Below are 13,136 nucleotides of genomic sequence, written 5' to 3'. Positions count from 1 at the left end.
ACACAGTTGCTCCGCTGCGCTTAAAGAAGATTAAAGAACATAGTCCAGCGCCGTGGCACAACGAGCACACACACACACACACACACACACACACACACACTCAGGCCCTTAAGAGAGCAGCCAGAAAAATGGAGCGCAACTGGAAGAAAACAAAACTAGACGTGTTTCGGATTTCATGGAAGGAGAGCTCGATTGCTTACAGAGAGGCTTTAAAAGCTGCTAGATCTGCTTATTTTTCAACCCTATTAGAAGAAAATAAACATAATCCTAGGTATTTATTTGAAACAGTGGCTAAACTAACGAAAAAGAAAGATTCAAGCCCAGAAGTTTCCAAGAAACACAGCAGTAATGACTTTATGAACTTCTTCACTTATAAGATCGATAATATCAGGGACAAAATTATAACTATGCAACCGTCTAATACAGTATCGCATCAGGAAGTGCGTTGTAGTCTCCCTGAGGGAAAATTTGATTCATTCATTGCTATAGGAGAGGAAGAATTTTTATAACTTGTTAAATCATCTAAATCGACAACTTGTATGTTAGACCCTATACCAACTAAGCTGCTGAAAGAGATGCTTCCAGATGTCATAGATCCTCTTCTTAATATCATTCATTCATCTTTGTCTCTAGGATACGTACCAAAAACCTTTAAGCTAGCTATGATTAAACCGCTTGTTAAAAAACAACAACTTGATCCTACAAAACTAGTCAATTACAGGCCGATCTCTAATCTGCCATTTCTGTCAAAGATATTAGAAAAAGCAGTATCCTCACAACTGTGTTCTTTTCTTGAAAGAAATGATATCTGCGAGGATTTTCAGTCCGGATTTAGACCGTACCATAGTACCGAGACAGCTCTCGTTAGAGTCACAAATGATTTGCTCTTATCATCCGATCGTGGTTGTATCTCTCTATTAGTGTTACTTGATCTTAGTGCTGCATTTGACACCATTGACCACAACATCCTTTTAAATAGACTCGAACATTATGTTGGCATTAGTGGAATTGCACTAGCATGGTTTAAATCATACTTATCTGACCGTTATCAGTTTGTAGCAGTAAATGAAGAGATGTCTTATCGATCACAAGTTCAGTATGGCGTACCACAAGGCTCAGTACTAGGACCGCTGCTGTTCACTCTGTACATGCTACCATTAGGAGATATCATTAGGAAACATGGAATTAGCTTTCACTGTTATGCCGACAATACTCAGCTGTATATTACTTCAAAACCTAACGAAACCTACCAATTCACAAAATTAACGGAATGCATAGCTGATATAAAACATTGGATGACTAGTAATTTCCTACTACTAAATTCAGAAAAAACAGAGATTCTAATTATTGGACAAAAAACTTCCACACGTAATAACCTAGAATACTGTCTAACACTTGATGGCTGCTCTGTTAAGTCTTCGTCGTCGGTTAGGAACCTGAGTGTGTGTGTGTGTGTGTGTGTGCTCTTTGATACCAATCTTTCATTTGAAAGTCCCGTGTCTAGTATCTGTAAAACCGCTTTCTTCCATCTTAAAAACATATCTAAATTACGTCATATGCTCTCAATGAATAATGCAGAACCATTAGTTGATGCGTCCATGACCTCAAGGCTAGATTATTGTAATGCTCTACTGGGTGGTTGCCCTGCACGCTTAATAAACAAACTACAGCTGGTTCAAAACGCAGCAGCTCGAGTTCTTACTAGAACCAGGAAGTATGACCATATTAGCCCCGTTCTGTCAACACTGCATTGGCTGCCTATTAAACATCGTATAAATTTAAAAATATTGCTGATCACTTACATAGCACTAAATGGTTTAGCTCCGCAGTACTTGAGCGAGCTCTTAACGCATTATAGTCCTTCACGTCTACTGCGATCTCAAAACTCCGGCCAGTTAATAATACCTAGAATATCAAAATTGACTGCTGGCGGTAGATCCTTTTCCTATTTAGCACCAAAACTCTGGAACAGTCTTCCTAACATTGTCCGGGAAGCAGACACACTCTGTCAGTTCAAATCTAGACTAAAAACACATCTCTTCGGCCTAGCATACACACAACACATTATAGACTTCTATAACTCAATGTTAGGCTGCATAGATTAGGTCAGCCGGAACTGGGAACACTTCCCGTAATCCTGATGTACTTGGTACATCATAAGAAGAATGGCATCTACACTAATTTTAGTGTCTTTGTTTATCCCGAGGTTCTTCCACAGCCTGCCGGATCCAGGCCGTATCCAGATCTGAGGAAGGACCTTCGCCTGGACCCGATGACATCGAGCGCTGAAGTGTCAACTAGCCTCTCCCTATGGAGGATCCCTTTACCACTCTACAGATAAAGCATTGGGGAAATTCACGTATCTCCCCCGTAGTGATAAAATAAAATTCTGTATCAAATTTATAGGCAGGACAAGTAGTTTAAGGCTTGGTTTGTAGGGAATTACAAACATGCGCACATATATTCAAACGCACATAACTATAGAATTAATTATTGATGCGCACGTGAGCGCCATCAGTGTTTCTCACAGGTTCAGTTTAAAGTCTGTGTAGAGAGAACGCTGTCGTCTTAGCGGCCCCTAATTTAATAACTAATTATCCTTTCGACGGAAGTGAATCAATCAAAACTAACTTTAGCTGGAAAAAAACATTATTCAAGAACCGCTATAAAGCCAAAACAATCTGTTACCTTAAATTATACGTGCATCTCTGTAAAGCAGCTTTGAAACAGTCTACATTGTTAAAAGCGCTATATAAATTAAGTTTACACTTCTGGGGAACTAACCCTATAACGATCACACGTATCTGCTCTTATTTGAATCCGAGTTACAGACAAATACATCATATATCACAAAACCTTATGATGCATTAGTATTAGCTTTTATTTTCATAGACCGGTAGTAATAAACGCAGGGGATATAGAAAGGCATAAATGCATATGTTTAACAGCTGATGTTCTTCATCTTCTCCGTCAGGACAGATGATCTTGTCTTCGGTTGAGTTTACAGAGATTGATAGAGGAGAGTGATGGAGGAGTTCTTCCTCTTCTCCGTCAGTAAAGCAGTTCTCCTCCTAGTTGAGCTCACAGATGGTGACGGAGGAGCCGACTCCAGACCAGAAGCGGAAGCTGGCGAACAGCGGCCCGTGGAAGTGTGTGTGAATGCAGCAGATCTCCTGGGCCTGAGTGTGTGAGACGCGGTAGAAAGCCAGCACTCCGGCCTGCTGGTCCACATACACCCCCAACCGCCTGGCTTTAGGACCCGCCAGAGCCGTCTCTCTCCCCGCGTGCCACAGGGAGAAGGCCTTGCCGGACCAGTACAGGCTCCAGGAGTGTGTGTTGTGGCCCAGTCTGGCACAGTCCTCGGCTGAGGAGCGATCCATGTCTTTATACGCCACGCCGACCGTCACCTGCACACAGCAATGATCCAACATCAACATCAAGCTGCCTCACACACACAGATGGAAGAGAAATCTCAAAAAGATTTGTTTATTGTCCGTTTGATAGGATTCTCTTTATCTAGTTAGATGAAGATCTGATTATAATGTAGGTCCAATTTAGGGTTTACAAACATTTTTAGTGCCTTCTTTTAAGAACACTAATTTTTGAAAAATAAGATTTGGCCAACAATATGGTGTTGTATTCAAACTTCTCAGGCGTCGCTGTAATGATTCTTACCAAATTTTGCTTCATTACAAAAAAGTGATGCGAGAAAAAAGCCTCAAATCATGTACCCGGCTGATACCTGCTTTTGACACCGTTGATTATGAGGCTCTACTCCACCGACTTCAGACCTGGGTCTGTCTATCCGGTGCTGTCTTAGACTGGTTCAGACCTGGGTCAGTCTATCAGGTGCTGTCTTAGACTGGCTCAGACCTGGGTCAGTCTATCAGGTGCTGTCTTAGATGGGATCAGACCTGGGTCAGTCTATCAGGTGCTGTCTTAGACTGGCTCAGACCTGGGTCTGTCTATCAGGTGCTGTCTTAGATGGGATCAGACCTGGGTCAGTCTATCAGGTGCTGTCTTAGACTGGTTCAGACCTGGGTCTGTCTATCAGCTGCTGTCTTAGACTGGATCAGACCTGGGTCAGTCTATCAGGTGCTGTCTTAGACTGGCTCAGACCTGGGTCAGTCTATCAGGTGCTGTCTTAGATGGGATCAGACCTGGGTCAGTCTATCAGGTGCTGTCTTAGACTGGTTCAGACCTGGGTCTGTCTATCAGGTGCTGTCTTAGACTGGATCAGACCTGGGTCAGTCTATCAGGTGCTGTCTTAGACTGGATCAGACCTGGGTCAGTCTATCAGGTGCTGTCTTAGACTGGATCAGACCTGGGTCAGTCTATCAGGTGCTGTCTTAGACTGGTTCAGACCTGGGTCAGTCTATCAGGGTCTGTCTTAGACTGGATCAGACCTGGGTCAGTCTATCAGGTGCTGTCTTAGACATCAGGTGCTGTCTTAGACTGGATCAGACCTGGGTCAGTCTATCAGGTGCTGTCTTAGACTGGTTCAGACCTGGGTCTGTCTATCAGGTGCTGTCTTAGACTGGCTCAGACCTGGGTCTGTCTATCAGGTGCTGTCTTAGACTGGTTCAGACCTGGGTCTGTCTATCAGGTGCTGTCTTAGACTGGTTCAGACCTGGGTCTGTCTATCAGCTGCTGTCTTAGACTGGTTCAGACCTGGGTCTGTCTATCAGGTGCTGTCTTAGACTGGTTCTGACCTGGGTCTGTCTATCAGGTGCTGTCTTAGACTGGTTCAGACCTGGGTCAGTCTATCAGGTGCTGTCTTAGACTGGTTCAGACTTGGGTCAGTCTATCAGGGTCTGTCTTAGACTGGATCAGACCTGGGTCAGTCTATCAGGTGCTGTCTTAGACATCAGGTGCTGTCTTAGACTGGATCAGACCTGGGTCTGTCTATCAGGTGCTGTCTTAGACTGGTTCAGACCTGGGTCTGTCTATCAGGTGCTGTCTTAGACTGGCTCAGACCTGGGTCTGTCTATCAGGTGCTGTCTTAGACTGGTTCAGACCTGGGTCTGTCTATCAGGTGCTGTCTTAGACTGGTTCAGACCTGGGTCTGTCTATCAGCTGCTGTCTTAGACTGGTTCAGACCTGGGTCTGTCTATCAGGTGCTGTCTTAGACTGGTTCTGACCTGGGTCTGTCTATCAGGTGCTGTCTTAGACTGGTTCAGACCTGGGTCTGTCTATTAGGTGCTGTCTTAGACTGGTTCTGACCTGGGTCTGTCTATCAGGTGCTGTCTTAGACTGGTTCTGACCTGGGTCTGTCTATCAGGTGCTGTCTTAGACTGGTTCTGACCTGGGTCTGTCTATCAGGTGCTGTCTTAGACTGGTTCTGACCTGGGTCTGTCTATCAGGTGCAGTCTTAGACTGGCTCAGACCTGGGTCTGTCTATCAGGTGCTGTCTTAGACTGGTTCAGACCTGGGTCAGTCTATCAGGTGCTGTCTTAGACTGGTTCAGACCTGGGTCTGTCTATTAGGTGCTGTCTTAGACTGGTTCAGACCTGGGTCAGTCTATCAGGTGCTGTCTTAGACTGGTTCAGACCTGGGTCTGTCTATTAGGTGCTGTCTTAGACTGGATCAGACCTGGGTCAGTCTATCAGGTGCTGTCTTAGACTGGATCAGACCTGGGTCAGTCTATCAGGTGCTGTCTTAGACTGGATCAGACCTGGGTCAGTCTATCAGGTGCTGTCTTAGACTGGATCAGACCTGGGTCAGTCTATCAGGTGCTGTCTTAGACTGGTTCAGACCTGGGTCAGTCTCTCAGGTGCTGTCTTAGACTGGCTCAGACCTGGGTCAGTCTATCAGGTGCTGTCTTAGACTGGCTCAGACCTGGGTCAGTCTCTCAGGTGCTGTCTTAGACTGGTTCAGACCTGGGTCTGTCTATTAGGTGTTGTCTTAGACTGGTTCATAGACTGGATCAGACCTGGGTCAGTCTATCAGGTGCTGTCTTAGACTGGATCAGACCTGGGTCAGTCTATCAGGTGCTGTCTTAGACTGGATCAGACCTGGGTCAGTCTATCAGGTGCTGTCTTAGACTGGATCAGACCTGGGTCAGTCTATCAGGTGCTGTCTTAGACTGGTTCAGACCTGGGTCAGTCTCTCAGGTGCTGTCTTAGACTGGCTCAGACCTGGGTCAGTCTATCAGGTGCTGTCTTAGACTGGCTCAGACCTGGGTCAGTCTCTCAGGTGCTGTCTTAGACTGGTTCAGACCTGGGTCTGTCTATTAGGTGTTGTCTTAGACTGGTTCAGACCTGGGTCAGTCTATCAGGTGCTGTCTTAGACTGGTTCAGACCTGGGTCTGTCTATTAGGTGCTGTCTTAGACTGGTTCAGACCTGGGTCTGTCTATTAGGTGCTGTCTTAGACTGGTTCTGACCTGGGTCTGTCTATTAGGTGCTGTCTTAGACTGGTTCAGACCTGGGTCTGTCTATTAGGTGCTGTCTTAGACTGGTTCAGACCTGGGTCAGTCTATCAGGTGCTGTCTTAGACTGGTTCAGACCTGGGTCTGTCTATCAGGTGCTGTCTTAGACTGGTTCAGACCTGGGTCTGTCTATTAGGTGCTGTCTTAGACTGGTTCAGACCTGGGTCTGTCTATTAGGTGCTGTCTTAGACTGGTTCTGACCTGGGTCTGTCTATCAGGTGCTGTCTTAGACTGGTTCAGACCTGGGTCAGTCTATCAGGTGCTGTCTTAGACTGGTTCAGACCTGGGTCTGTCTATTAGGTGCTGTCTTAGACTGGTTCAGACCTGGGTCTGTCTATCAGGTGCTGTCTTAGACTGGATCAGACCTGGGTCTGTCTATTAGGTGCTGTCTTAGACTGGTTCTGACCTGGGTCTGTCTATCAGGTGCTGTCTTAGACTGGCTCAGACCTGGGTCAGTCTATCAGGTGCTGTCTTAGACTGGTTCAGACCTGGGTCAGTCTATCAGGTGCTGTCTTAGACTGGTTCAGACCTGGGTCAGTCTATCAGGTGCTGTCTTAGACTGGTTCAGACCTGGGTCAGTCTATCAGGTGCTGTCTTAGACTGGTTCAGACCTGGGTCAGTCTATCAGGTGCTGTCTTAGACTGGTTCTGACCTGGGTCTGTCTATCAGGTGCTGTCTTAGACTGGTTCTGACCTGGGTCTGTCTATCAGGTGCTGTCTTAGACTGGTTCTGACCTGGGTCTGTCTATCAGGTGCTGTCTTAGACTGGTTCAGACCTGGGTCAGTCTATCAGGTGCTGTCTTAGACTGGTTCTGACCTGGGTCTGTCTATCAGGTGCTGTCTTAGACTGGTTCTGACCTGGGTCTGTCTATCAGGTGCTGTCTTAGACTGGTTCTGACCTGGGTCTGTCTATCAGGTGCTGTCTTAGACTGGTTCTGACCTGGGTCTGTCTATCAGGTGCTGTCTTAGACTGGTTCAGACCTGGGTCAGTCTATCAGGTGCTGTCTTAGACTGGTTCAGACCTGGGTCTGTCAATTAGGTGCTGTCTTAGACTGGTTCAGACCTGGGTCAGTCTATCAGGTGCTGTCTTAGACTGGATCAGACCTGGGTCTGTCTATCAGGTGCTGTCTTAGACTGGATCAGACCTGGGTCTGTCTATCAGGTGCTGTCTTAGACTGGTTCTGACCTGGGTCAGTCTATCAGGTGCTGTCTTAGACTGGTTCTGACCTGGGTCAGTCTATCAGGTGCTGTCTTAGACTGGTTCTGACCTGGGTCTGTCTATCAGGTGCTGTCTTAGACTGGTTCTGACCTGGGTCAGTCTATCAGGTGCTGTCTTAGACTGGTTCTGACCTGGGTCAGTCTATCAGGTGCTGTCTTAGACTGGTTCAGACCTGGGTCTGTCTATTAGGTGCTGTCTTAGACTGGTTCTGACCTGGGTCAGTCTATCAGGTGCTGTCTTAGACTGGTTCTGACCTGGGTCAGTCTATCAGGTGCTGTCTTAGACTGGTTCTGACCTGGGTCAGTCTATCAGGTGCTGTCTTAGACTGGTTCTGACCTGGGTCAGTCTATCAGGTGCTGTCTTAGACTGGTTCTGACCTGGGTCTGTCTATCAGGTGCTGTCTTAGACTGGTTCTGACCTGGGTCAGTCTATCAGGTGCTGTCTTAGACTGGTTCTGACCTGGGTCAGTCTATCAGGTGCTGTCTTAGACTGGTTCAGACCTGGGTCTGTCTATTAGGTGCTGTCTTAGACTGGTTCTGACCTGGGTCAGTCTATCAGGTGCTGTCTTAGACTGGTTCTGACCTGGGTCAGTCTATCAGGTGCTGTCTTAGACTGGTTCTGACCTGGGTCAGTCTATCAGGTGCTGTCTTAGACTGGTTCTGACCTGGGTCAGTCTATCAGGTGCTGTCTTAGACTGGTTCTGACCTGGGTCTGTCTATCAGGTGCTGTCTTAGACTGGTTCTGACCTGGGTCAGTCTATCAGGTGCTGTCTTAGACTGGTTCTGACCTGGGTCAGTCTATCAGGTGCTGTCTTAGACTGGTTCAGACCTGGGTCTGTCTATCAGGTGCTGTCTTAGACTGGTTCTGACCTGGGTCAGTCTATCAGGTGCTGTCTTAGACTGGTTCTGACCTGGGTCAGTCTATCAGGTGCTGTCTTAGACTGGTTCTGACCTGGGTCAGTCTATCAGGTGCTGTCTTAGACTGGTTCTGACCTGGGTCAGTCTACTGCAATTGTGTTTTTGTTGGGTTGCCAAAGAGCTCTATTAAACACTTACAAAGACTTCAGAATGCAGCTACACGAATGAGAAATCATGTGACTTCAACACTATGTCCGCTTCATTGGCTATCTGTGTCATTCAGAATTGAATTCTTCTTTTCTTTTCTTTTTTTCCATGGAACTGCCCAAATATATATACCTTTCTAATTTGTTGAATATATATATATATATATATATACTCCAGCAAGATCACTCCGAACATCAAATAGTAATTTGTTGGATGTGCCAAAAACACAGCTAAAAATGAGTGAGTCAGCCTTTAGTCATTTCGGTCCCGAGCTCTGGAACTCTCTTCCAGACAACCTATAGGTCAACTACACTCGGTTACATATGTGCAAATGTGTGATTGGTCTACTCTGCTCTGATTGGTCTACTCTGCTCTGATTGGTCTAAGCAAGTGTCGGAAACCAATTAACATCTGAACTTCAGCTCTTCCTCAGCACCTGATACACAGTGATATGAACAGTAACGGTATCGGTTATTCCTCATTAATTCCAGCGCGAGTTAGTTTTATGTACATTTGCTCACCTTTCTCACCAAGTCTGTCACCATAGTTACTATGGCAGTACTACGAGCGGAAACCAGGGGTAACGCAGATATTACGTCATTGACAGGCGACAAGTGAACAGGGATTCCGGGAAGGAAACATAAAATAGGAATTTCTCTGAAATTAAAAATCTTTGGAAACTTTTGGTCAAAAACTAAACATTAATGTTAGAAATATAAATATGTGAATAGTCAGTTCTGTCAGGACCACTATCGTCAAATACGATTGACAATTAGCATACAGTTTGGATTGGCGGTCTGGTTCTGTTCTGGGCGAGAACTCCCTGCGCATCCGTGCAGCCGAGCATAGATAAGAGCAGCAATATCCCTTCTCAGGGTAACACAACAGAACCAACATGGATGCATTGCAGATATCATTGATTCAAGATTTTATGTACAACATAATTCGAGAATTGTGATTAAATGATTAAAGGGGAATCAGAGTGCCAGATCCTGACTGGAGACAGGTGGAGCTGGGGATGGAGTAGGGCAGGGGTGCCCAATCCTGCTCCTGGCGATCGACTGTCCTGCACAGTTCATCTCCAACCCTAATCAAACACACCTGAAGCAACCAATTAAGGTCTTCAGAGCACGGCAGGATCACTTGAAAATTAAAGGCAGGTGTGTTTGATTAGGGTTGGAGATGAAATGTGCAGGACAGTCGATCGCCAGGACCAGGATTGGGCACCCCTGGAGTAGGGTAATGAGCTGCTGATAATACTGAAGAGCTTATACGTGTATACGGTGATAGGTATTCCTATAGGTAGAGGATCAGCTGAGAGTCACCGACGCTACGCTTGATAACGTGACCCGCCAGAACTGCCGCTACGCTTGACTTAAAGTGTGCTGTATTTACCCTGTGCCCGGTCCACTCCAGCTCCCAGTAGCTCGGGCTCCCAGCCAGCGGCTCCGCACACATGACCTGCCTCCAGAACACGAAGCGGTCCGCGTGCGCCGGGTAGTTCTGGCTCTCCGCGCACAGCGTCGCCTTGCGATAGCCATCAGACAGACGGATCTGACGGAAAGCACTATTGGGATCTAGAGTGAGCTCTGTGCGGACTGAAAGAAAATACAACATTAAACATCACTAAAAGAAAGAGAAAGGACATACTTGTAGAAACTCACTGACAGCTGATCTCACATTTAAGCATTTCCTCTCGGGTTTTAGGCGCTGGTGTAGCCAGACCACACGATGCTGATCCCTCCACTGCAGAGACACAATAAAGAGGTTTAATAGGGCGAATCTCAGGGAAACATGTCTCGGGCACATTGTGTGTACTGTACATATGCATATTTTAGGTAGTGATGGGTGAACCAAACCTTTTCCAAACTGGGAATCAATTTCAGAAATTGCTTATTTACCAGGACTGGCGGAGCCTTGATCCGTGAGATGTTCTTGTGTTGCAGGAAAAGAAGCTTTGACTTCGGGTTTAACATCCGGTTTCGCAGAGTCAGACTTTACTTCTGTAATCTGAAAAGCTGAGAAGAAGCCGGGTTCAAAAATATCAATCTAGCAAGATGAGTTCATTGTCCACTGAGGATAGTGTGTGTTTACCTGGGTTTAGTGAGGGCGGCTGTGATTGGCTGGAGACGACGCCTGGGTCACATGACTGACTGGATGAGTGTGCCAGAGCCGCCGCATCGTTCACTGCAGGGGAACATGGGATATATCACTACATCATCACTATATCATGAGACTGGCATCTCGAATGTACATGAGACTTCAGTTGCATCTATGCTGGAGTAATTACATGATCAATGTATATACACTTGACCTTTGGGTCTCCTTTCAAATGAAAAAAATGGCTTTGCAGTTTTTTTAAATACACCTTGTGTGCAACTGTGCATATACAGTATAGTAATTTTTAGTGAAAAATATCATTTAAACATATCACAATAAACCAACTATTTATTTAAAATAAACACTTCTGTGAGAGGAAAACAAAGAAATGAGTTGACGTGCTTTTTAAAAGACACTTTTCTCCCACTTTGAAACCTTGTAAAAAATGAAATAAAGGTGCCTGAGATTGACCAGTTCATTTTGAACAGTGAATATGTGTGTTATTAGGTTCAGCGTTGAAAAGAAGATATAAAATTAGTTTGTTTTTATTACTTACAACAGGCAAATGTCACGCATTCGGTGGAACGGCTTAGATTATTATAGAAAGCAAATAAATCAGACTCTAAATTTTGCTATAGTAAAACACAAACAAATATAAATGTGTGTGAAGCATGTTCTGTAATAATCTAAACTTTATTCTAGTTCAAATGAATGTACTTATCTGTCACGAACGCCAGTGAAGAACCCTCTGTCGGCCACCGGAGGTCTGTCTCCTGAATATTAGCGTTGGCTTTGAACTACATTTCCCAAGAAGCCACAGACTGGGACTGATTACTCACACCTGATCTTCATCACCAGACTATTTAAACCCTGCCTGTTCATGCACACTTTGCGAAGTCTTGTTTGCCCCGGCTGCATTTCTGAGCATTATCTGGTTATTGTATCGTCGGCCTGTGTTTGGACTCTGCCTTGGTTTACCGTTTACGACTCTTCTCTGCCTGCCCCTGATCTCTGTTTCACTTGGACTCCCACTTCTGCTGTTATCTGCCTGCCTTGAACTTTTGCCAGCTTTGACCACGTTTGTTGTTCTGTCTCTGATATTGTTGTTCTGTCTCTGGTATTGTTGTTCTGTCTCTGATATTGTTGTTCTGTCTCTGGTATTGTTGTTCTGTCTCTGATATTGTTGTTCTGTCTCTGGTATTGTTGTTCTGTCTCTGGTATTGTTGTTCTGTCTCTGGTATTGTTGTTCTGTCTCTGATATTGTTGTTCTGTCTCTGATATTGTTGTTCTGTCTCTGATATTGTTGTTCGCTCTGGTATTTAGACCCACGCCTGTTTGTACACTGAGCTTGCACCTCTTGTAATAAAGCTGCACATGGATCCTACTCAGTCTGAGTCTTCGTCACATTATCGCAATTGACTAATTTCTCTCAAATCAATGCGCTATAGAGCATGCGATGTGATTTTACACAGAGTTCTCGGATGATTCATGTCCGGAGAGAAGTGATGTAGATCTGTCCGTAAAGCTGGCGGCTCGGCTAGAGAGAAGCGTAGATGGAGCCGCTCCACAACTCACCGACTCTGAAGACACGGGCCAGGCTGGTTCTGGTGAGGTTCTCCGTCTCCTCTCTGAACGCCTGCAGAGACGCCGTGACCCCTGATATGAGCGCGTGCGGGGTCACGACCTCCATCGCTGCACTCGCTGGCGGATCCGCACAGTCCACCGCCGCGAACGCCTGAGGAGTCAGGACAGTCAGAAGCTGACATTAACACACACACTCGTGAGCTGACACTAACACACACACTCGTGAGCTGACACTAACACACACACTCGTGAGCTGACATTAACACACACACTCGTGAGCTGACATTAACACACACACTCGTGAGCTGACATTAACACACACACTCGTGAGCTGACATTAACACACACACTCGTGAGCTGACACTAACACACACACTCGTGAGCTGACATTAACACACACTCGTGAGCTGACACTAACACACACACTCGTGAGCTGACATTAACACACACTCGTGAGCTGACACTAACACACACACTCGTCAGCTGACATTAACACACACTCGTGAGCTGACACTAACACACACACTCGTGAGCTGACATTAACACACACACACTCGTGAGCTGACATTAACACACACACTCGTGAGCTGACACTAACACACACACTCGTGAGCTGACACTAACACACACACTCGTGAGCTGACACTAACACACACACTCGTGAGCTGACATTAACACACACACTCGTCAGCTGACATTAACACACACACTCGTGAGCTGACATTAACACACACACTCGTGA

The 13,136-nt window shown here is 45.9% G+C and overlaps 1 protein-coding gene across 1 annotated transcript in view; it reads right to left on the bottom strand.

The window, feature by feature from the left end:
• Window positions 1-2,859: 2,859 nt before the first annotated feature.
• Window positions 2,860-13,136, bottom strand: part of ftr86 (finTRIM family, member 86) — a 16,439-nt gene continuing 6,162 nt past the window's right edge. Inside the window, exons 4-9 of the mRNA XM_079609061.1 lie at window positions 12,386-12,545; window positions 10,805-10,897; window positions 10,612-10,728; window positions 10,391-10,456; window positions 10,106-10,308; window positions 2,860-3,407 (exon numbers count right to left, since the gene is read on the bottom strand). Coding sequence (XP_079465187.1) covers window positions 3,072-3,407; window positions 10,106-10,308; window positions 10,391-10,456; window positions 10,612-10,728; window positions 10,805-10,897; window positions 12,386-12,545 — 975 coding nt within the window. The 3' untranslated portion in view covers window positions 2,860-3,071. The remainder of the gene's footprint in view (window positions 3,408-10,105; window positions 10,309-10,390; window positions 10,457-10,611; window positions 10,729-10,804; window positions 10,898-12,385; window positions 12,546-13,136) is intronic.

This window comes from Phoxinus phoxinus, assembly GCF_949152265.1.
Source record: "Phoxinus phoxinus genome assembly, chromosome: 4".
Lineage (NCBI taxonomy): Eukaryota > Metazoa > Chordata > Actinopteri > Cypriniformes > Leuciscidae > Phoxinus > Phoxinus phoxinus.
This window is presented reverse-complemented; position numbering and strand designations above follow the sequence as displayed.